Here is a 24,920-nt window from a genome sequence, read left to right as displayed (position 1 = left end):
TGCCTGCCCTTTTTTTTTTCTTTTCTCTCTCTCTCTCTCTCTCTCTCTCTCTCTCTCTCTTTTTCTAAGAATAGTCTTAGTTAGTGCACATAGCTGCCCCAGAACATAACACCATAAGAGATAATAGACTGAAAATAAGCAGGTAAAGAACACTTTGCCTTTGAGTGCTAGGGACACTGGAGATCATTCTTACAAGGAAAATAGCATGCACTTTCTGCACACGACGTTGAACATGCTGCTTCCAAGAAAGCCTTAAGAATTTAAAATGCTCTTCTTCACTAACTGACTGATCACCGTACAACAAAATTCCACCTTTACTAAAGCTTCATGTCAGAAACTGTATCCATTAAATTTTGTTGGAGTTAGACATCAATATGTTCTCTGAAAGCCACTACCTTGTGGCTGCATCATTAGTATTATGATCCATATCTTTCACAATAACGTTGATGTCATCTACAAAGAGAAAAAAAAATATGAGTCGTCTGTCACGTCTAGTAGCGCATCATTGACATATATCAAGAAAAACAACAGACCCAGAGCAGAAAACTTTGGAACCCCATACTTTACATACCTCAGTCAGATTCAAAACTCTGCTCTGTTTGGTGACACTGGAGGAGAACCTTCTGCTTTCTACATTCCAGATATGAAGTGAACCATTGTTGAGCCTTTCCCCAAATCCCATAATGTTCCAATTTATCTGAAAGTATAGCCCAGTTTCACTCATAGACAAGCAACATCAATTGTTTGAAGAGTTTCTGACATGAGGCCGTGAAGGGTGCACTAGATTGGGCAAAGGGGACAGAAATACATGTGTTGATTGTTTGAAAATCACCACAATTACATGGGTTAAGTGGTACTGGATATTCCCATTTTATGAGGCTTTGTTTGGAAAATCTTGTTCCTGTTTCTTGTCTGGTTTGGGGTTTCCAGCCTTCTCGGCTTTCAGGATGACAAGGGACTAGTTTTTTGCTCGGTTCCATACAATGATGGTGTTATGAGGTTTAACACATCTCCACTTTCGGCTGAGGTTTGGTGTTTGTAATCGTCCATTGGTCTGATGAAGATAAGTTTTGAACTTAGCCTTTGGTTAGCTGGCCAGCGCCATATAGTGGCTGATGTTCGAATGTGTTCGTTACTGCCCATAGAATTTCATAAACTATAAAAATATTCTACTGAAGCAGTGAAATACAAGAAGAGTAAAATGTTAAATTTTTAGGGCTAGAGAGACCACGACGTTAGTGGAAAAACCCTCTGCCTAGAATCAGTGAGGTACTGGGGGAGTGTGGTAGAACCACCCTTGCTCTCTGTATCCATAAAGATAGGTTGAGCAGCAATCTGCATCTCTTTGGTGATGATACTGTTGTGTAAGGGAAAATTTCATTGAGTGACTATAGGAGCATTCAGTGGTTTTTTTTTTTTGTTATTATTTTTTTTTTTTTATGTGATGAATGGCAGCTTGTTCTAAATGGAGGAAATCGTAAGTTAATGCAAAGGAATAGAAAAAGTAAATACTGTAATGTTCTAATACAGTATTAATGATGTGCTTCTTCACCCAGTCACATCTATTAAATATCTAAACATGAGATTGCAAAACACTATGAAATGAAATGATCGTGTAAGTTTGGTAGTAGGGGTGGTGAATAATCGATTTCAGTTTATTGGGAGAATCCTAGTAAAGTAAACCTCATCTGTAAGAGAGACTGCATATAACACTTACGCGATACTTACTTCACTGTACTGCTCACATGCTTGTGTCCCCACGAGGTCAGATTAAAGGAAGAAATTGAAGCAATTCTGGGGCATTATTGTAGATTTGTTACCAGTAGTTTCACTCAGTATACATGCATTACAGAGATGCTTCATGAAATTGGATGAGAATCCCTGAAGGGATATTCTCTTCATGAAACATTGTTTAGAAAATAAAGGCCATAAAAACAAGAGGCGTAAAGATAGTCACTTTCCATGCTTCATTTGTGAGTGGAACAGGAAAGGGTATAACAGTGGTACAAGGTACCTTCCACCAGGCACTGGATGGTGTCTTGCAGAGTATGTATGTAAATGTAGTACTGCTATGTATGTATTTAAATATGAATCAGCTAGTTGATTCTGCATATTTCCATTCACTAATGAGTTTGGAATCATTTTTTGAGGAAACACAACCAACAAAGATAGTATTTTCAAAATACAGAAGAGTTTTAGGAGACTGTATTTGTCTCCCCTCATCCTATTACATGTCCCCACCTCCATTGGTAGAATTTTTATTGTGAAGTAGAAACATCAGGAGAGTTGTAAAAACTTTCATCATTGAAAGGCACTAACTGGTAAGGGGCATCGCACTGCAAAGCCAGTCATTAGACAAGCTACCAACTGTTACATTGTAGGTACTGAGGTCAGCGACGGAAACTTATGTTGAGAGGTAATAGGACTTGGTTCTCATGGCTGTGCCATAACACAGGAGTCACTAATGTCATATAATTTCACTGTATTAGTCTTACGTACAAGAGTCTCCAGGTTGTGGAAAGAAGTGAAAAAATGGATGTTGTGTTTAATTATTTACCATTACAATGCAGTTGAATGACTTAAAGCTGCAAAACTTAATACAACAGTGCTGATATGAATTATGATTGAATGCATTAGCTTTGAGGATCCATGTGAAGATGTTACCATCTAAAGTAGGAGCTTGGACAACTTCTGCATTATTGAATTGAGTACATATTTCTATGATACGCTTGTTTATAGTGTGGATTTCACTGATTACACATGACAGAGATGCTAAATCATAACAATGTTGAATATTCAACATGCATACCTTTGTGTAAATTAGCTAGTTTTAGTTTTTCTCTCCATTTCTGTTGGCATCTTATGTGTCTTCATCATTTGAACCAATTAGCTATGCAACATAATCATCATTATTCATACTCATTAGTTTAGTAGATTTTTTAGAGATTGTTGTTTCACATAATGAATGAAACTTTTAGCTCTACTAAGCAAGAAGCTTTTAAATAATTTGGCCCATCACTGCTGTAGCAATCCCATGACCCAAGACCAAGCAATAAACAAATCTACACACACACACAGTGTTGGGTGTAATTCTGTATATCTGTCAGGAAGCAGTATTTTGATGTCTTGCTGTTTTTCTTTTCTTCCAATTCTCACCTTCACTATTAATATATTATTAATAACATTTTCTTGTTGTTATAACTGATTGTGCTATTATTTGTGAAGATACTTACATTTGGTTTTTGCTTTATACTGACAGGCTATGAAACAGACGGCTCAGCAGAGAGTCAGAAAGAATAAATCATGCCTTGAACCATGCCTTCGGCAGCTTGTGACAACAATAGATCAGGTATGAGGAAGATTAAAACTAGTACTACATTTCTAAACAGAATGGGTTTTTTCCCCATCCCTCTGGTCTCCTAGCACAAATCTTTGTCATAAAGGTAGTATCTACATTTGCAACTAAAGTAACTTGCCACTCGAGTGACATCACTGAAGTCGCACATGTACACCCAGATTCCTGTGGTGTCACTCTGTAATTGGATGGATAAAAAAAATCTACTCACTAAGTACTGCAGGAGAACACATGAATAAAAAAGGCAAGGAAAATCTTTCCTTCTCATGCCATCCAGTAAGCCTCTTTTGACCTGGGGCTCTGGGTGACTTTTCCAAACTCTGCCCCGTTTCCTAAATCTTTCTAGCCCTTTCCCTTCATCCCTCCTCCTTCCCCTTCAACCCTTCTGCTAGAAGAAGGAGCCACTGGGTCCGAAAGCTTGCATATGTAATACTTTTTTTTATATGTGTGTTCTCCTGCTATCGCTTGGTGAGTAGACTTTTTAGCTATCCAATTACGTTATATTGTCAAAAATTATTGTATTCTCATTTTGGTTTTGGTAATTTTTGTTGCGTGCATGTTTTGCAGTGCAAAATATGACTGAAAAGTGATCGTTAGCACTTATTGTACATGTTAACAGAATCTTCTGTTGGTTCTAGGTAGGGCAACATCATAATAAATGAAAAGCACCAGTTTTTCTTTTGTTCTACAGTAAAAAATTGTAAAAATTAACACTAAATTATAAAAATCGATAAAAATTAATACTGTAGAACAAAATCAAACTGGTGCTTTTCAGTTATTACTAATTGTACAGTTCGTGCAGTGTATAAGGAGCAACCTTGTTTGTGGAATCACAAAAATGAGCGCTATGAAGACAGAAGCTTAATAGATCAATTATTGCTTGAAATGTGGATGATACATGAGAAAAATCCCCAGTTCGGTTTACATATTGCAAATGCTAATATAAGAACGATTCACAAACCCTACATTAACAAGCACCGCAAAGTGTTAAAATCTTATAAGAGTGGTGCATCTGTAGGTCCCTCTAGCACACAAAAAGATTGCTTTCTAAAAGTTATGTAGGAAATGAAATAATTGTTATTGTCATAGTCTTCAGTCTGGACACTGGTTTGGTGCAGCTCTACATGCTACTCTATCTTGTGCAAGACTCTTCATCTCTGAGTAACTGCTACAACCTACATCCTTCTGAATCTGCTTACTGTATTCATCTCTTGGTCTCCCTCTACCATTTTTATCCCAGTACCGTCCCTCCAGTACTAAATTGGTAATCCCTTGATGTCACAGAATGTGTTGTACCAACTGATCCCTTCTTCTATTCAGGTTGGGCAACAAATTTGTTTTCTCCCCAATTATATTCAGTATCTCCTCATTAGTTACATGATCTACTCATCTCATCTTCAGCATTCTTCTGTAGCACCACATTTCATAAGCCTTTGTTCTCTCCTTGTTGAAACTGTTTCTCATCTGTATTTCACTTCCATATGTGACTGCACTCCATACAAATACTTTCAGAAGAGACTTCCTAACACTAAATCTTTACTCTGTGTTAACAAATTTCTCATCTTCAGAAATGTTTGTCTTGTCATTGCCAACCTACATTTTATATCGTCTCTACTTCAGCTGTCATAAGTTATTTTGCTGCCCAAGTAGCAAAACTCGTTTACTACTTCAAATGCCTCATTTCCTAATATGATTCCCTCAGTGCCACCTCATTTAATTTGACTACTTTCCATTATTCTCATTTTGCTTTTATTGATGTTCATCTTATGTTCTCATTTCAAGACCCTGTCCATTTCATTCAACTGCTCTACCAAGTCCTTTCCTGTCTCTGACAGAATTATCTCATCAGCAAACCTCAAGGTTATTATCTCTTCTCCCTGGACTTTAATTCCTACTCCGAATTTTTCTTTTGTGTCCTTTACTGCTTGCTCAGTGTAATGTTTGGATAGGCTACAACTCTGTCTCACTTCCTTCTCAACCAGTGCATTACTTTAATGCCCTTGAACTGTTATAACTGCTGTCTGGTTTCTTTACAAGTTGTAAATAGCGTTTCACTCCCTATATTTTGCTCCTGCTACCCTTAGAATTTGAAATCGAGTACTCCAGTCAACATTGTCAAACGCTTTCTTTAAGTCAACAAATGCTATAAACCAAAGTGTGCCTTTCCGTAACCTATCTTTTGCCACTTTCTTTTATGTTTATTTGAAATAAAAGTGAGCCGGCGGCGGTGGCCGTGCGGTTCTAGGCACTGCAGTCCGCAACCGCGGGACTGCTACGGTCACAGGTTCGAATCCTGCCTCGGGCATGGTTGTGTGTGATGTCCTTAGGTTAGTTAGGTTTAAGTAGTTCTAAGTTCTAGGGGACTGATGACCTAAGATGTTAAGTCCCATAGTGCTCAGAGCCCTTTGAACAATTTTTTTGAAATAAAAGTGGCTGCCTTTTTCTTTAAAATATAAGCCCTTCTTATGTAGTGGATGTATCAATGCCACCTTCCAATCTCCTGGTAGTTTTTCTGTTTTCCAAATTTTCTCAAAGATTAATGTTAGCTCATTTTTGTTCGAGGCTATTTCAATACTTCTGCTGGAATGGATGCTGGAATAGTCTTCTCCACTGGCTTTATAAGTTTTTAATAAGTTCAATTCTTTTGGTAGTTAGGGGTAAATCTTCTTCTAGATTTTCGTGAGTGTGTGAGTATTTAAGCTTAGGGATTGATTCTGGACAAATAATAAGCTGATTAAAATATTTTGCAAGTATTTCGAAGTTTTCAGCGTTACTTATCCAAATCAGTGAGCCACGTACCATGCCACTCTTTTTTTAGAGTTACATTTGAAATACATCTACCTAACTCTTTAAATATCACTTTCTCCTCCAGGCATCTACTGTAAAGGGGCCTCTTTAGCAAATCATCTGCAGATTATGTGCAGAAAACACTTTCGTACTAAATTGCGTTGTATACTTTTTTTTACCACTGCCTAGCATTTAGCTTTTTGATTTGAAATGTTAGTAATCACAACTAAATTGAATATATTAATTTTAAATATATAAATTGAACTGTTTAAATATATTTAAATTCTATAATTGACAGTATAGCATTGTGAGACATAAAATAAAAAAAAAAGTATCTTTACCAACGGGAATTGGACCTGGGAAAACATAGTGCCGCTCTACGCTTTAGACCACTCAGCTATTGTGCCATTACGGTAATAGGTCCTCAAAAATCCCTCATACTCTGTGCCTATGCAGTATGCTACATGCAGTTTCAAAGTAAAATATGAACCTGTTGCTGGGAGCAATGTAACACTCATAGTGCCAGAAGGGATGATGACGCCAATCAGAGCATGTGTAGGCGAAAACAGACAGCTGCGTCCCTTCTCTGAGTTGATCTAGTACAGCTGATCATCATTTCAGCACTTGACACCGGTTTCTAGTTACCATGGTGTTTGCATGCTCTCATTGACACTGTACAGTTTTTTGTAAAATAAACAGTCTCCATTATTGTGGGGTGCTAATGCCATGACTCCTTCTTGTCCAGAATCTGCTATGTATCTGCTAGTCACAGCACCATTCATTTTCACTGATATAATTGGTCTTGGATGCTGTTTAGATTCTGGTATGAACCTAATGCAGTTTTGAAGACTAGGGAGGTGATATACAGTTTTTGTTTTTGATGACTTTAGGGTTGTTCTCCACACATTACCACACATAAAACATTTTTACCTGATAATAATGTTTCCACTACCATTTTTTCTCTCTCCTCTATAATACAGACCTAGAATGTTGTCATCTATGTATGGATATTCATGCCAACACATCCTGTACAATAACTACTGTCAGAAGTATTGAGCAGTGACTGCTGAAAAGTATGCTATCTGCAATCTTCACTCCAGTGTTTGATTTGATAAATAATATGCCAGTTTTGTGTTTCGACACTTTCTTGTGGATAATGTTGACACTATTCCCAATAGCCTTAGCCATGTATCTGGGCTCCCAAAAATCTTCGATTTAATTAGTGTGCATAAAACTCTTAAATAATTTGAGGTTTCCACTACTTTCGATTAATGTGTGAATCTATAATTGTCATTCACATAATTTTAAGAGCAAAAAGATCAAAATGTGCCTGCTTTCAGGGTGTTTATCTCAAAGTAAGATGTGTTTATAATATTGACTTGTTTAAAGTTGAACTACAATGTTGAATGGTTTGCATCTATTCCAGGCCTCATTGATCAAAATCAAAAGTTTTATTTATAAAAAGTGGTCAAAGACAATACCTAGCAAACATATCTAACCCATTTGGTCAATACAGTACATTTATGTGACTGTAGGCTTTCCCGGCATAAACTATTGATGAAGGTTTCTCGGGTCTCCGACCGGGTGGTGGTATTGATATCTAGCGACGTTTTGGGAAGTGTCATACCACCCATCTTCTGGCGAAGTTCGCCAGAAGATCGGTAGTATGACACTTCCCGAAACATCGCTAGATATCAACGCTACCACTCGGCTGGAGACCTGAGAAACCTTCATCTACAGTACATTTGTTTAAGAAAAAAAGTGGTGGGCAGAAGATTATGTATGAGGAACACGGAAATGATGTCAGCTCAAGAAGATAAGCGATAGTTGACTAGACCTAAGTCTATTGGTGTAATTCCATATTACAAAAGAGACTGCACTTAGATGTTTAGCAATTCACCTCTTTATAGACTTTAATCCTCATGTAAAAGTGTGACATTATCTTCAAGTATCCAAGTTATCAATTTAGTGATGTTACCACAATTTTTATGTAGTTTTTGATTCAGATCATTATCTATTTAATATAATATGCTGGTTTATTTCAGATAACTTCTGGGGAGGATTCAGAAAACAAAGTTTACTCCCGACATCTTTCCCAGCCAAACTCCTTTCTTGAGTCATCAAATATATTTGGCAGTTTTCAAGATGCTTACATACCATTCCCTCGGACATCTGGGGGAAAATTTTGTGGAGTTGGTAAGTGTTTGAAAACTCGCCTTAAAATAGATTACCCTGCCTCTCACAGTCTCAGATATGTCAATAAGCATTTTCTTAATTTTATTATTTTTTATTTTATTTATTTATGCTCTTGCGTCTGCTCCTACCGTCGAAACATCAAAGTGTAGGTTTATTGAAAGCTATTTCTTGATCAAACAAAATTTTGTACTGCCATAACTACACATGTACTCAAAAGTATTTTGATCTACTGTGTCTTACTGTTTAGTTACTTTGTAAAGACTGCTGTTTTTTTCTACAGTACTAAGACTTCATGCAGCTTACTGTACCAGTCCATTCCCTGCACCTCTTCATCCCTGTGCGGGTGCTGTAATGTCTATCCAGTTGAACCTGCTTACTGTACTGAAGCCTCAGTCTCCCTCTACAATTTTTGCCTCCATCCCCCTCCGTCCACTATCAAATTAGCTATTCCCAGCAGCTCAGACCAGAATGCAGCTGTCACGTGGAATGGAAGCAGTAGTCTCAAGGGGGTGGGGAAGGGGAAGGGGTAGCAATGTATGGGTGGGGGGAGAGAGGAACGCTGTCTCGCGGAGTGTACAGGTTCTAGACTGCCAACAAGTGCAGCATCGGGAGGCTGTGGGGCGGGGAGGTGGGGAAAATAGAATGAAGAAGGAAAGGCCGTATGTATCCTCTCCTCCACCACCACCTTTTCTGAACTGTGCAGATGGGAGTTACCTTTACAACACATTCTCCACTCCTGAAATTATTCCGGCCTCAACCTACAGTAACATAATGTCCTCAGACCCTCCAACCAACAGTTTCCACCCTCTCAGTCCTGTCACCTCCTCTCTTTTCTCATCTCCCAACTTCTTTGTGTGCTGCCCTCTGCCAATGCACCCACCCATCTTTCTCTGCTCCTCTCCTTTTTGGCTCCATTTTCCCCAGCTCCCTGCCCCACGGCCTCCCCACGCTGCGCCTGTTGGCAGTCTAGTCTTGCACACACTGCCAGACTGTGCTCCTCTCACCCTTCACCTGTACACTGCTGCCCCTTCCCCTTCCTCTCCAGATTGCTGCATCCATTCCACATGACAGTTGCATTCTGGTCCAAGCTGCCAGCGATGGCAGTCTTGTGCGCATGAGGTGTGCTTGCTTCTGTGAATGAATATATATATATATTTTTCCACGTGGAATGTTCCCCTCTGTTATATATATATATATATATATATATATATATATATATATATATATATGTGTGTGTGTGTGTGTGTGTGTGTGTGTGTGCGTGTGTGTGTGTGTGCGCGTGTGTGCGTGTGCGTGTGTTGTTTCTCTTCCTTTTTCTGAGAAAGGCTGTAGCTGAAAGATAATATGTAAGTGTCTCTTAATTGTGCTTGTCTGCAACTTAAAATATCATCTTTACAGTAAGTAGCAATCTATCTTTTCCTTATGATGTTAATATTCAAACCTGGAGTTTCCAGTTTTTTAAATTAACTATTCCTTGATGCCTCAGGATGTTTCCTGTTGACCTGTCCCTTCTTGTATTCAAGTTGTGCCCTGAAACTAGTTCTGTTCAGTTCACCGACACCTTTCGAAAGCTTCTATATTCTTCTTGTCTGTATTATTTGTCATTCACATTTCACTTTAATAAAAGGATACATTCTGAACAAATACTTTCAGAAAATACTTTTGGACACTTAATGTTATATTAGCTCACAGTAGGGCTATATTTTGTTTTCCTTAGGAAAGGTATTTTGCTATTACCTGTCTGCAGTTTATATCCTCTATACTTCTGGTATCACTAGTTATTTAACTGCCCAAATAGTAACAGTAGAAGAAGAATGGGTAGCTTTGAGGGATGAAGTAGTGAAAGTAGCAGAGGATCAAGTAGGTAAAAAGATGAGGGCTAGTAGAAATCCATGGGTAACAGAAGAAATATTGAATTTAATTGATGAAAGGAGAAAATATAAAAATGCAGTAAATGAAGCAGGCAAAAAGGAATACAAACGTCTCAAAAATGAGATCGACAGGAAGTGCAAAATGGCTAAACAGGGATGGCTAGAGGACAAATGTAAGGATGTAGAGGCTTATCTCACTATTGGTAACGTAGATACTGCCTACAGGAAAATTAAAGAGACCTTTGTAGATAAGAGAACCACTTGCATGAATATCAAGAGCTCAGATGGAAACCCAGTTCTAAGCAAAGAAGGGAAAGCAGAAAGGTGGAAGGAGTATATAGAGGGTCTATACAAGGGCGATGTACTTGAGGGCAATATTATGGAAATGGAAGAGGATGTAGATGAAGATGAAATGGGAGATACGATACTGCATGAAGAGTTTGACAGAGCACTGAAAGACCTGAGTCGAAACAAGGCCCCGGGAGTAGACAACATTCCATTGGAACTACTGACGGCCTTGGGAGAGCCAGTCCTGACAAAACTCTACCATCTGGTGAGCAAGATGTATGAAACAGGCGAAATACCCTCAGACTTCAAGAAGAATATAATAATTCCAATCCCAAAGAAAGCAGGTGTTGACAGATGTGAAAATTACCGAACAATCAGTTTAATAAGCCACAGCTGCAAAATACTAACACGAATTCTTTACAGACGAATGGAAAAACTAGTAGAAGCCGACCTCGGGGAAGATCAGTTTGGATTCCGTAGAAATACTGGAACATGTGAGGCAATACTGACCTTACGACTTATCTTAGAAGAAAGATTAAGGAAAGGCAAACCTACGTTTCTAGCATTTGTAGACTTAGAGAAAGCTTTTGACAATGTTGATTGGAATACTCTCTTTCAAATTCTAAAGGTGTCAGGGGTAAAATACAGGGAGCAAAAGGCTATTTACAATTTTTACAGAAACCAGATGGCAGTTATAAGAGTCGAGGGACATGAAAGGGAAGCAGTGGTTGGGAAGGGAGTAAGACCGGGTTGTAGCCTCTCCCCAATGTTATTCAATCTGTATATTGAGCAAGCAGTAAAGGAAACAAAAGAAAAATTTGGAGTAGGTATTAAAATCCATGGAGAAGAAATAAAAACGTTGAGGTTCGCCGATGACATTGTAATTCTGTCAGAGACAGCAAAGGACTTGGAAGAGCAGTTGAATGGAATGGACAGTGTCTTGAAAGGATGATATAAGATGAACATCAACAAAAGCAAAACGAGGATAATGGACTGTAGTCGAATTAAGTTGGGTGATGCTGAGGGTATTAGCTTAGGAAATGAGACACTTAAAGTAGTAAAGGAGTTTTGCTATTTGGGGAGCAAAATAACTGATGATGGTCAAAGTAGAGAGGACATAAAATGTAGACTGGCAATGGGAAGGAAAGCGTTTCTGAAGAAGAGAAATTTGTTAACATCGAGTATAGATTTAAGTGTCAGGAAGTCATTTCTGAAAGTATTTGTATGGAGTGTAGCCATGTATGGAAGTGAAACATGGACGATAAATAGTTTGGACAAGAACAGAATAGAAGCTTTTGAAATGTGGTGCTACAGAAGAATGCTGAAATTAGTTGGGTAGATCACATAACTAATGAGGAAGTATTGAATAGGATTGGGGAGAAGAGAAGTTTGTGGCACAACTTGACCAGAAGAAGGGATCGGTTGGTAGGACATGTTCTGAGGCATCAAGGGATCACCAATTTAGTATTGGAGGGCAGCGTAGAGGGTAAAAATCGTAGAGGGAGACCAAGAGATGAATACACTAAGCAGATTCAGAAGGATGTAGGTTGCAGTAGGTACTGGGAGATGAAGAAGCTTGCACAGGATAGAGTAGCATGGAGAGCTGCATCAATCCAGTCTCAGGACTGAAGACCACAACAACAAATAGTAAAACTCGTCTGCTGATATTAGTATTCCATTTCCTAATCTTTATCGCCTCAGCATCAAATAACTTAATTCGATCACACTACATTCCTCTGTTTTGCATGTTTTGGTATTAATTTTATAACTTCTTTTCAAGACACAATCCATTCTGTTCAACCAATTTCCCAAGTTCTTTACTGCCCTTGCCTGAATTAAGATGTGATTGGAAAATTTTAAAGTTTTTATTTCTTCTCCATGAACTTCAATCCTTCTTCAAAATTTTTCCTTGGTTTTCTTTGCTGCTTTACACGCCCTATGTACAGGTTGATTAATATAGGGTATAGATTACAACTAGACAGTTTAAGGCCCTAGTGCCCTGAGCAGCTGCTTGAAGTGCCAACCTGACGAAGGTGCCCGGGGCACTCGTGCAAAGTTTATGCACAGTGTGTACCATAATTACTACAAAAACTGACATGATTGAAAATACATGATAAGAGAAGCAAAAAAGTCTAGTAATGTTGAGTCTGCCACCAAACCATGTGAATGTGTGCCTATAAGCTGCCACTGGCTTGAGTAGAAAATGTTGCTCTAGTTAGTATAGGTGTATTTGAAATGTGAACTTATCACATAGAGGAGGTCCAAAGTCACAGAGAGGCACAGTGAAAAGAATACTAGAAATATATAAGCTTTTTTTTTTTGTCCTTCCTGAGAAGTGGGGGGGGGGGGGGGGGGGAACGCACACGCGCGCATGCCCACACACACACACACACACACACACACACACACACACACACACACACACCAGCACATGCACAATCATGGTTACTGTTTTCATGTATGTATATGTTCGTTGTTATGTGAAATGTCTACTTCTAAGGAAGAACTTCATCCTGAACCTTATATATTTCTAGTGTTGTTTTCGTTGTACCTATCTGCGACTTAACACATTCTGTATAGTAAGTAGCAATCTATCATCTCAATATTGTTGTTATTCCATCATGGACTTCCCATTGTTTGAATTGTAATCTTTTCACTTAAGTCCCTGGCTAATTGTGCTCAAATTTCACTCAAGACTTCCGGAAACAACGCACATTATGGTACCATTTGTTTCCAGGCATCATTCTCATATTAATTTATTAATAGACTATTTCTCTTTCATATCACATACAAATTTGTTTTCTGCTTTTCAGTAGCATACATAAAAATTTTTGATTACTTACTGGTGAATTCTCTTACATACAACTAACGCAACTACTCAGTGTATTATGATTAATATGTTAGTATAAAATTAGATGACTTGTTTTGTATTTATGTTCCACTGTCTGAGGGGAGTGGGATTGGCAAATCATGTGTCATTTATGTGGAAAAATGTTTCCAACTGGCTGTAGTTACAATTGTTTCCTCCCTTTTTAATGATCACCACCTCCTTTTCCTTTTTGACTCACATGACTATAGTGTGATTCTTGTACAAATTATAGATAACATTTTGCTCCCTGTATTTAATTCCTGACATAATTTTAAAGAATGTGTCCCAGTCAACATTTTAAATAGCATTTTCTAAATCTGCTAATGCTATATTAGGTTTGTCTTTCTTCAACGCGTCTTCTTGCATGTCAGATGGTCAATATTGCCCCATGTGTACATTCATGTTTTTCTAATCTAAACTGATTTCCTTCCAGAATAGGTTCTACAATTTCACTAAGTTAACCCTCCAAGTCGAAAGCTTCAGTGCCACGCCTAGCCCACAGACAGTAGTTTACATGGCCAGCTGATACAGCAATGCATCGTTGTATTCAAATTTTTCTAGTGTAGGAATTATTAGACAAAAATTAATGGAATTGTCAGGAATTGTCAACTAAAGAATTTTATTACATTTAAAACATTCATGATTACTTAAAATACACTTCCAGTGTAGTATACTTTGAAGCAATATTCAAAACAAAGTCTTATACTGGAGTCTCTTTTTGTGAGTTTCAGCAGTTCCATTGTGAGACACAGCATAAAATTTATAGGTGTATCTTCCTCTCCATTTTATGTGGCTTGATAAATTCTAAATGCAATGTGCAGTGAAATATCTAGTTGCCCTCTAAATATTTTCACTTATCACTATACAAATGTATTTTTTCCCAAAACGACAGTCTTCAGTTACTGATTTCATCCAACTTGCTCACTTGCCAAAAAGATCTTAACAGTGTGTAAGCACAGACATCTCGACTCTTTGCTGATGAAGTAGTCTTGCCCATCATCAACAGATGGCAGAGTGATGCAGTTTTTCCTGTGATTCTGCAGCTGGTGAGTACATTCTTGGCTTCCGGGCTTAAGAGGTTAAAATTGGCATTAGGATTGTTACCATACGTGAAGAAGTATAGTGTCTGGAGTAGTATATTAACCAACGTATGGTTGCTGTTGATGGAATAATTTGCTCCTCTTAGGATAATTATGTTAGACAAAGCAAATAATGTGTTTATTCTTAAAAAGAAAACAAACACAGAGAATACTGTGCAAAATTAATAACTCAACATGATGATAATGACTCTTCAAGGAATTTACCATTCATGTATTCTCGCGTTATAACACTTACTCTGCACAGCAGTGAGAATGACTTAGTCCAAAGTCTGCGAGAGCCCGTGACTGTCAAACACTTCTGCGTCGGCTTCTCAACAGGTACCTCTTTAATTCTTCATAAGTCAGCAACAGTAATAAAGGAGTAGCCCAACAGCTTTAAGATAAATGCATGATTTAATCTTCTTTTGACTTGTACTGGGTCTAGCATTTAAGTGATCAAATGAACATCATTACAAAAACATCAGTTTAGTTGACATTATTGTCATCGGATGTTCAGGTTGTCGATATTCCTTAGAGTAGCATACGATGCAGAGGTCTCTTTGCTGCACTTATGGCTGCTCTGATTGACTACACTTGGCTCTGCACGAAGCCCAAAAGTAATACCCCAGACAGGCAAATAGAAAAACAACAGAACATAGTCTAAAGAAATAGTGATTCCAAATAGAGAGAACTTTAATCCTTGAGAAGATTGTATTATCCCTCTTCCCACTAACACAAACTTCATCACACTTGTTCATTTACATTCTACTATGCTATGGGAGTTTCCGATCCATCCACTAACTTTAAAGAGAATCATTACTGGTAAAACCATGAAAAATTTTGTACCCTCATGAGTTGTAAGTGAAAATGAGAATATTTTAGATCTACTGTTGTTCCACTGATAGTGGTAAAAAGTGCAAATTGTTTTTGCAGTAATTTATCAGAACAGCTTGCCCTAGGTGCCTACCTCACATAGGTATTCAAAGTGATGTCTCCACACATCTCTAGAAATTTGACATCATTGCACAAATTTATTTCATTCCCATTTAAACAACACTGGCATTGTTTGAACATTGTCATTCTTAACAGGAGATCCTCTTCACTCTTAACAGGTATCTCTTCTATGAGACTTTTGACTTTACCTCCCAAGAAGAAATCAAGTGGAATCATATTTGGTGGACATCCGATGCAGGTGTTCATGAGGAAGAAATCTACCTTCCTGTGATGTTCTTTAAAAAACACATGATTTGTTTTATTGCAAAAATGTGTGTGCTAATCATTACTGTCAACAGATGCAACACTGAATTAGTTTTGCTTATACCTTTAACTCACTCATCTCTGGACTAGGGCCCTCTGTTCCAGTTTGATAAAGTTATTCTCTTCCATCATCCCTGAAAATTTGTTACACCATGAAAACACACATGGATCTTATATACATCTGATTATTTTTACATTATTTTTTATTGGTCTTGCTGTCCACAAAAGGAAAACAAAAAAATGGAAAGTCCAGGTTAAAACGTCAACAGTATTATGAAATGGATCGTTACTACTCAGAGTTGCAGACAGGCACAATGAAAATACTGGTATATACAAGGATTGAAACTTAAATAGTGGCAACTATTTATTCACAACAGATACAGAAGAGTTATATGTTTGCACTTGTTACTGTCTTTCAAAGTAATCGCCAGTGTTGTGTAGAACCGGTTGCCAGCGACGTGGAAGGTGTAGTATACCGTTAGCAGAGCCTGTTCTGTTGATGGTGCGAATAGAGCAGTTCTAGAACAGTTCTGAAGCGAATGCCACAAAGTGGTTCCTTCATCTTCAGAATCAAATCAAAGTCACAAGGACTTAAGTCCAGGGAGTATGGTGGGTGGTACAGTATTTCCCAGCCCCATCGACCAAACAGAGCAGCCACAGCTTACGCTGTATGCACCTGTGCATTGTCGTGCAAAATGATGGGAGTGTTGCTTCTTTCGCTGCTTCTTTCGCAAAGCTGGTTGCAGGTGATGCTACAAAAGTGAACAGAAATACTGTGCATTGACGGTCTGCCGTGGAGGAATGTAATGCTTAGGATTACACCATCATGGTCGTACAAGAGAATCACCATAACTTTCACCATACTCGGGCTCTGACGCACTTTCAACTTCGGCAACCCCTAATGACACCATGGTCGGCCAACCACTGTACTACTCTGTGTGCTTTTATTTCCTTGTTTTCTGGTCTTTATCTGTGTCTTTCTTGTTCCATGTCGTCCCTTGTTACCTCTTTTACTTGGTTTTACTCCTTATAGGTTTTTATGGTCATGGAACAAGGGACCGATGGCCTTTGTAGTCTAGTCCCTCCAACCCCCACAAAGCAACCAACGGTAATGACGCCATTTGTTTGGATTGGCGTTTCAGTTTTGTCTCATATGATGTGGCCCATGTGTCATCCAGTGTTATGATACGGCGTAAGAAAACCTCTCCTTCGTGCTCATAGCATTTCAAGTGTGTCTGAGCAACATTGTAACGCATCCTTTTGTGCATTTCCTCAAGTCATGCGGAACCCATTGTGATGCAATTTTTCGCATGCCCAGGCATTCCTTCAGGACACGATTGTATGCACTAATCCGGTTTCGTGGGTGAGCTCACGAATCGTATGGTGTCAATCACTTTCCACTAACACGGTAACAGCATGAACTTTTTCTTCAGTGACGCTAGGACAACCTGCCCGATGCATGTCTGCCACAGTTTGCCGACCTTCGTTGAAGGCTTTTATCCAACATGCCACTGTTCTGTTCAGCAATGCCGATTCCCCGCACGCCTCTTGAAGACCGTGATGACACTGTCATGCTGTATGACCTCTGCACATTCAGTCTTGATCTAACTCCATTGTTCCTGTTTTGAAAACATGCATTACATTAGACCGCTCACTCACAAGTGACTGTGTACGCATGCCGGTGACGTGGGACGGGCGAGTCCATTTGTTCAGAGGTAAGTTAGTATGTCAACACTGTGTGCTATCAGTGAGAATAGTAGATTCCATTGCATAGTGTCCCCACAGCAGTGTTGCCAATATTTATGTTCCAACCTATGGAAAAGCTTATGGCCTATGTCTTCCTCAGAAAACAAAAACATAGACACATTTACACAAGCAAGCAAGCCTTGCACACACGACTGCTGTCTCCAGTTGTTCCGGCCAACTCCAACAGAAATGCATTGGACGGGAGCAACAGTCTGGAGTGAGGTGGGGAAGGGGGAGGGATAGCAAGGTATGGGTGGGAGAAGAGGAATTGACGCTACTTGGCAGAGCGTGTAGGTACTGCAAGTGGAAGGACAGGGCTGCCAGGCACAGTGTCAGAGGCTGTGGGGGAGGGAGATGAGGGGAAAACAGGGAGCCGGCCGGTGTGGCCGTGCGGTTAAAGGCGCTTCAGTCTGAAACCACGTGACCGCTACAGTCGCAGGTTCAAATCCTGCCTCGGGCATGGATGTGTGTGATGTCCTTAGGTTAGTTAGGTTTAAGTAGTTCTAAGTTCTAGGGGACTGATGACCACAGATGTTAAGTCCCATAGTGCTCAGAGCCTTTTTTTTTAAAAAACAGGGAGCATAAAAGAGAGCGGCAGAAAAGGGGAAAAAAACCAATGGGTGTGCCAGCAGAGAGCAGTACACAATGAGGGTGAGGCTTGGTGAATTGTGAGGATGTGATGGGACAGAAGGAGTGGGAACATTTGGGTGGAGGGTGTGAAGACAGTAAGTTACTGTAGATTAAGGCTGGGATGATTTTGGGAACAGAGAATGTATTATAAGGACAACTCTCAATCTCCACAATTCAGAAAACTGCTGGTGGAGAGAAAGATCCAGATGGTCTGGGTTGTGAAGCAGCCATTGAAATCAAGTATGTTATGAACAGCTGCATGTTGTGACACAGGGTAGTCCAGTTTGCTCTTGGCCACAGTTTGGCAGTGGCCATTCATCCTGATTGAGAGCTGGGGGCCGGGGGGGGGGGGGGGGGGGATTGAAGGCATGTGCGTAGCTGGAAAGTGGTAGAGTCAGGTGAATTTACAGGGACCAACATGTTCCTTTCCTCTTCTGCTCCTTGATTAGACCTGGAAGTGTTTAAGTGTTTAATGTATCATCCTAGATTCTACCTGCATTACCATAGTGTTGTCTGTTGTTTTTCCTTATTGTACAAAAGTGCTTGAACATCTACAATTTTCCTGAGTTTTTAATAGCTGTTAATTTTTACAGATATGTTGGTGTGTTTTGGTCGTGCTCCTTCTTCTCGAAGATTATCGACACGTTCAGAAAGCTTTACTCCTAGATCTTTGTCAGCTCTTGGTGGAAGCCTTACCAGTTTTAATCTCGGTGCCTCACCTGGTACCACATCACAGTATTCGAGAATTTACCCATCTGTAAACCAGGGAAACTCTGTGGATACTCCTCTTCCAGTGTCATCATATTATTTCCCAGAAAGAGTAAGTGTTCTGTTCTGCCTTACGTAGAAATTTTTTTTCTTTTTTTCTTTTTTCTTTGTTTTTCTATTTCTTTTTTTTTTTTTTCTTTTTATTTCTTTCCGCTCCCGGGATTGGAATGACTCCTTACCCTCTCCCTTAAAACCCACATCCTTTCGTCTTTCCCTCTCCTTCCCTCTTTCCTGACGAAGCAACCGTTGGTTGCGAAAGCTAGAAATTTTGTGAGTATGATTGTGTTTGTTTGTGTGTCTATCGACCTGCCAGCACTTTCGTATGGTAAGTCACATCATCTTTGTTTTTAGATATATTTTTCCTGCGTGGAATGTTTCCCTCTATTATATTTATATTTTTTTAAGTACATTTATAGAATGATGTTTTCTCAAAAAAATGCAAACAGGGCAACATTTTTGGTTATAATATGTGAATTTTAAAGTAATATAGATGAAAATAACTTACATTATCTGCCTTGCACATTCAGCACAGAGTTACAACATTTTAATTTTATCGGTTGTCATTCACTGAATCTACAATAATCCCATTTTCAGACTAGGGGTATCAGGGTTCTTGCAAATTGGTGATAATCATTTTGTTTAGAGGTGTTTCATTACATATAGCTCTTAATATTATCATGTCTTAAGATACAAGATCGTCAACTAAATGAGATATGTAGTGGTAAATTGTGATTGACTGCAGAGCAGTGCTTATTGCAAATAATATGAGGCATTTTCTTGTACTTAAATGTTGGCAGGTTAAAACAATGTTGTGTGAGTGCAGCACCATCTGTCAATTGTACATGAATACACAGAAGTCATCCTTTGTTTCTGTAGTTGTTTGACTATTGGTGAAAGTGAACTACAACCTCTTCAAACACCGTTCCTTCCTCCAGTTGAAAAGTGTGTACTGTTTGTTTTTTTGTGCAAGTGGATCTGCAGCTAGTCAGATTCATCAGATGTGTCTCCTGGTATATGAGCCTACAGTAGCGAGCCAAGGAAAGGTTAGACAGTAGAGGCTAGACTTGTAAAGAGTGGACTGTCAGATCCAATATCCAAAATGATAAAATTGTGAAACAAGTAGATCAAAACTTGCTGTCTGATTGATGATTGGTGCGCTGGCTGATGAATTTTCTGATGCTGTAATTATGATGTGCCACCCAAAATTGATGGCACTGGAAAACTGTCATCCAAGGTCACTCTCCCCAATGGCAACATGTGCACATGCACCACTGCCTGTACCAGCAGCAAATTTACGCATTTCTGTTCGAAATCTTTGACCAACCATTTCACAGTTCTCACCTGGCACCCAGTGACAATTCTCTCTTCTTAGACTTTGAACAATGGATAGGTGGACAACGGTTTGAAGATAATGAGGAACTGAAGAGTGCCATCATCAGCTGGTTCAATACCCAGGTGGAGATCTGTGCAGAGAGTTTAAAGGATCTGGTGCAAAGTTTCAAAAAGTATCTGAAAGTGAATGGCAATTGCATGGAAAAGTGAAGTAGATACGTAGGAAGCTAGAATGTACTTTACTTTTTGAATAAGCTTTGTATATAATTTCTTGTTCCCACAACAGAATGATGATTCTCTTATCAGTGAGCCTTGAAAGAGGATAGGAAGAGTAATACCTTTGTTACATTTGGAACCATCAAATCAGTATCACTTTAGTCTGAACAAGTCAGGTAGTTACATGTGCTTCACTGTTAGAGTGTTGTGGGACTGTGTACAGTATGGGGACCACAGCAGCTCCTCTGTGTTGAAGCACTTACCACATAATACAGTTTTCATGTACCCATAGGTGTCATTTATAATCTGCAGGATGATATAGCTTATGGTTAGGACAGATAATCTAGAAATTTCTCCTCTCAGCACTCTTAAAGGGCTGTGGGATAATTTATCTACAACAATTATTGTATTTCTAGACAAAGTAATTGTGAATCACTGTAAAGCACTCTGTTTATCCAAACTCCAAAATCCAGAGTACGTGGTTGACACTCGGGATTATATTTAGCATTTCTGATTGTAGGAGACAGCGACACCAAATTAGGCCCATATGTAATGCATTAAAATTAATTTTTGAGTGCACAGAAACAGATTTCTTCACTCTAGCCTTCATTGCAAGTTGCTTTGGTGTCTTGAAACAGATGACAGTGTTATCCTAAATTTGTACAACCAAATCGACATTTTAACAATAGGAGTGATTTGTTCAAGAACAGCTGATTTTCTCACTTCCATTCGTTAACATTGATGTAAAATGTCATATAATGATTGTTTCTGTTAGTTCATCAGTTTGTTTTGCACTTATTTCAATAAGACCAGAACACTTCTAAATATTACATTAGAAAATCTTATGTGCTGTCTATTGATCTGTAACTAGTAATAGTTTGATTCCTATTGGAGGAGGTAGTACACAAATCACTAATCTTTCATTGAACCAGTGGCTGGTTTGGGAATAAATTGTAAAGTCACTTATTTCATATATTTTATTACAGTAAGTGACAAAAAAAATTCACTTTATTTCATCATTTCACAGACAAAACAGACAAGAGTAAGAAGTAGAAATGTGCATGGTGGAACTAGAGGCTTTAGTAGCTCATCAAGAGGCAGCAAAAAGTCAACCAGAGCTGTTATTACAGTTTATGATGCATCAGCCCTGTTTTTTGTCCATAGGGAACTTGGTGAAAAATATATGTAAGTATTTCTGTAAAGTTCTGCTTTTGATTGCACTAACTTAAATTTTTAAATTCTTACAGAAAAGCTGTTTCGTGCATGGAACCATGTACCCCTGAATGCTTCTGTTAAACTTCAATAGCTTCTATCCCAGTGTTTATAAAGAAACCATAAACAGTTCCTACTATGTCTTCCTAGTAAACTATTCAGGAATGTAGTGTGCAGCTAGTAAATAAAAAGTTATGAATGAAGAATTATTGGTTGTCTTACAGTGTCAATCATAGATGAAACACCTGAAAATCCAGGATGGAATGTAACAATATTATGAAAAGGATAGTTGTTATTACCATGTAGAAGAAATGATGAGTCACAGATAGGCACAACAAAAAGATTGTCACAAAATGAGCTTTCGGCCAACGAAGCCTTTGTCAAAAACACACACACACACACACACACACACACACACACACACACACGACCACAGGCTGTGGCAGCTGAAGCCAGACTCTGGGCAGCAGTGTATGATGGGAGAGGCAAGCAGGTGGGGTTAAAAAGGAGACTGGGGTGGGGAGGGCAAGAGGTAGCAGGGTAGGGGTGGGGGACAGTAAAGTGCTGCTAGTGGGAGCGTGCAGGGATGAGGAGGAAATAGGGTAGGGCAGCTACAAGCAGTCAGGAGGTTAGACGGAGCACAGGGGAGAGGGGGGGGGGGGTAGTGGAAAAGGAGAGAAGTAAAAAGACTAGGTGCATTGGTGGAAAGAAGGCTGTGTAGTACTGGAATGGGAACAGGGAAGGGGTAGATGTGTAAGGACAATGACTAATGAAGGTTGAGGCAGAAGAGGATATTTTGCAGGGAGATTTCCCAGCTGCACAGTTTAGAAAAGTTGTTTGTGGGAAGGGTCCAGGTGGCACAGTCTGTCAAGCAGTCATTGAAATGAAGAAAGTCATGTTGGACGGTGTGCTCAGCAACAGGGTGGTCTAGATGTTTCTTGGCCACAGTTTGTTGGTGGTCATTCATGCGGACAGACAGCTTGTTGGTTGTTGTGCCCATGTTGAATGCAGCACAGTGGTTGCAGCTTAGCTTCCAGAGCACATGACTAGTTTCGTAGGTTGCCCTGCCTTTGATGGGATAGGTGGTGTTTGTGATCAGACTGGAGTAGTTGGTGCTGGAAGGATGTATGTAACAGGTCTTGCATCTAGGTCTATTACAGGAATATGAGCCACAAGGCAAGGGGTTGGGAGCAGGTGTTGTGTAGAGATGGACGACGATATTGTTTAGGTTTGGTGGGTGGCGGAGTACCACTGTGGGAGGGGTGGGAAGGATAGTGGGTAGGTCATTTCTCATATCAGGACATGATGAGAGGTAGTCGAAACCCTGCAGAGAATGTAATTCTAATTTTACAGTCCTTGATGGTACTGAGTCCCGTGGGGAATGCTCCTATGTGGCCAGACAATAGGACTTTGGGGAGGTGGTGGATGACTGGAAAGATAAGGCATGGGTGATCTGTTTTTGTACAAGATTGGGAGGGTAGTTACGGTCTGTAAAGGCCTTAGTGAGGCCGTCGGTATGTTTAGAGACGGACAGCTCGTCACTGCCGATGTAACGGCCATTGGTGGCTAGGCTGTTTGAAAGGGAGTTCTTGGTATGGAATGGATGGCAGCTGTCAAAGTGGTGGTATTGCTGGTGGTTGACAGTTTTGATATGGACAGAGGTGTCGATGTAGCCATCTTTGAGGTGGAGGTCAACATCAAGGAAAATGGTTTGTTGAGTTGAGTAGGAGTACATGAACTGAATGGGGGAGAAGGTGTTGAGTTTCTGGAGGAATGTGGACAGTGTGTCCTCACCCTCGATCCAAATCATGAAGGTCTCATCACTGAATCTGAACGAGGTTAGGGGTTTGGGATTCTGGGTGTTTAGGAAGGATTCTTCTTGATGGCCCACGAATAGGTTGACACAGGGTGGTGCCACGCAGGCACTGATAGCCATACCAGATTTGTTTGTAAGTAATGCCTTCAAAGGAGAAGTAATTGTGGGTGAGGAGATAGTTGGTCATAGTGACTAGGAAGGAGGTTGTTGGTTTAGAATCCGCTGGTCATAGAGAAAGGTAGTGTTCAATAGCGGTAAGGCCATCGGTATTAGGGATCTTAGTGTAAAAAGGGGTGACATCAGTAGTGACAAGCAGGGCACCATGTGGTAAAGCAATGGGAATTGTGGAGAGTTGGTGGAGGAAATGGTTGGTACCTTTTGTGGTAGGTTGTGGGTAATAGGCTGAAGGTGTTGGTCTATGAGAGCAGAAATTCTCTCAGTGGAGGCACAGTAATCGGCCGCAATGGGGCATCCTGGGTGGTTATGTTTATGGTCTTTAGAAAGCATGTAGAAGGTAGGAGTGTTGGAGGTGCTTAGGGGGTAGGAGAGAGATGGACTCCAGGGAAAGATTCTGGGATGGGCCTAAGGATCTGAGGAGAGACTGGAGATTCTGCTGGATTTCTGGAATGGGGTCACTGTGGCAGGATTTGTAGATGAATGAATCTGACAGCTGACAGAGTCCTTTTGTCAGGTAATCCTTGTGGTCAAAACAACAGTGATGGAGCCTTTGCCAACATTATTATTGGCCGAAAGCTCATTTTGTGACAGTCTTTTTTTTTGTGCCTATCTGCAACTCAGCGTGCCCACTATATGGTGAGTAGCAACTATCCTTTTCATAATACGGATAGATGAGACACTGTAATTTATGAGCCATTATTTGGAACAAGAATAGGCAGTAGCATATACAATTTAGCAAGCTGTTATTCAATACTTGAGAAGAAGTTGATTATCTACTGGTATTAAGTATCAGAAAACTTTGTTCCGGTGCCATGCACTTTCTGGTTGTTTGCATTCCTATAAGTCTGGGACTGCGGAACTCCACGAGTATCATTGTACCTGTGGCCATTGCTCTTCCACATGTTGGTGTGGTAAATGCAGCTGATAGCTGATTATTGTTTCTATTGTTGTTAGAATTTTCGTATTAGACTAATACCACAACAAGATAATAGGCACTTCTGACTGACATATTACTGTGACCACAACATAGTTGACATATGTATAGTGTGTATTAGCTCATGCGAGATGAAAGTGAGCAAGGTGGCACAGTGGTTAAGGCACTGGACTCACATTCAGAAGAATCAGGATTCAGTTCCTTGTCCAGCCATCCAGATTTAGATTTTCTGTTCTTTACCTAAATTACTTGAGTATCATAATGATTCCTTTGAAAAAGATGTGGCTGAGATTGTGATTCATCTCTGATAGGCTTAGAAGAAGAGTTGCACGTCACCCAAATGGTTTTTCAGTCTCTGCCATCATGGGAAAAGGTATAAAATTATCA

At 39.6% G+C, this 24,920-nt stretch overlaps 1 protein-coding gene across 3 annotated transcripts in view; it reads left to right on the top strand.

Moving 5' to 3' along the window:
• The window catches only part of LOC126262522 (GATOR complex protein WDR59), a 299,723-nt gene that overhangs the window by 113,835 nt on the left and 160,968 nt on the right, over nucleotides 1-24,920 (top strand). For all 3 annotated transcript variants that reach the window (XM_049959194.1, XM_049959192.1, XM_049959195.1), the window contains exons 12-15: nucleotides 3,260-3,349; nucleotides 8,188-8,338; nucleotides 18,672-18,898; nucleotides 21,422-21,579. In XM_049959194.1, coding sequence (XP_049815151.1) covers nucleotides 3,260-3,349; nucleotides 8,188-8,338; nucleotides 18,672-18,898; nucleotides 21,422-21,579 — 626 coding nt within the window. The remainder of the gene's footprint in view (nucleotides 1-3,259; nucleotides 3,350-8,187; nucleotides 8,339-18,671; nucleotides 18,899-21,421; nucleotides 21,580-24,920) is intronic.

The sequence above is a fragment of the Schistocerca nitens genome, chromosome 6, assembly GCF_023898315.1.
Source record: "Schistocerca nitens isolate TAMUIC-IGC-003100 chromosome 6, iqSchNite1.1, whole genome shotgun sequence".
In the NCBI taxonomy this organism is placed as follows: Eukaryota; Metazoa; Arthropoda; class Insecta; order Orthoptera; family Acrididae; genus Schistocerca; species Schistocerca nitens.
This window is presented reverse-complemented; position numbering and strand designations above follow the sequence as displayed.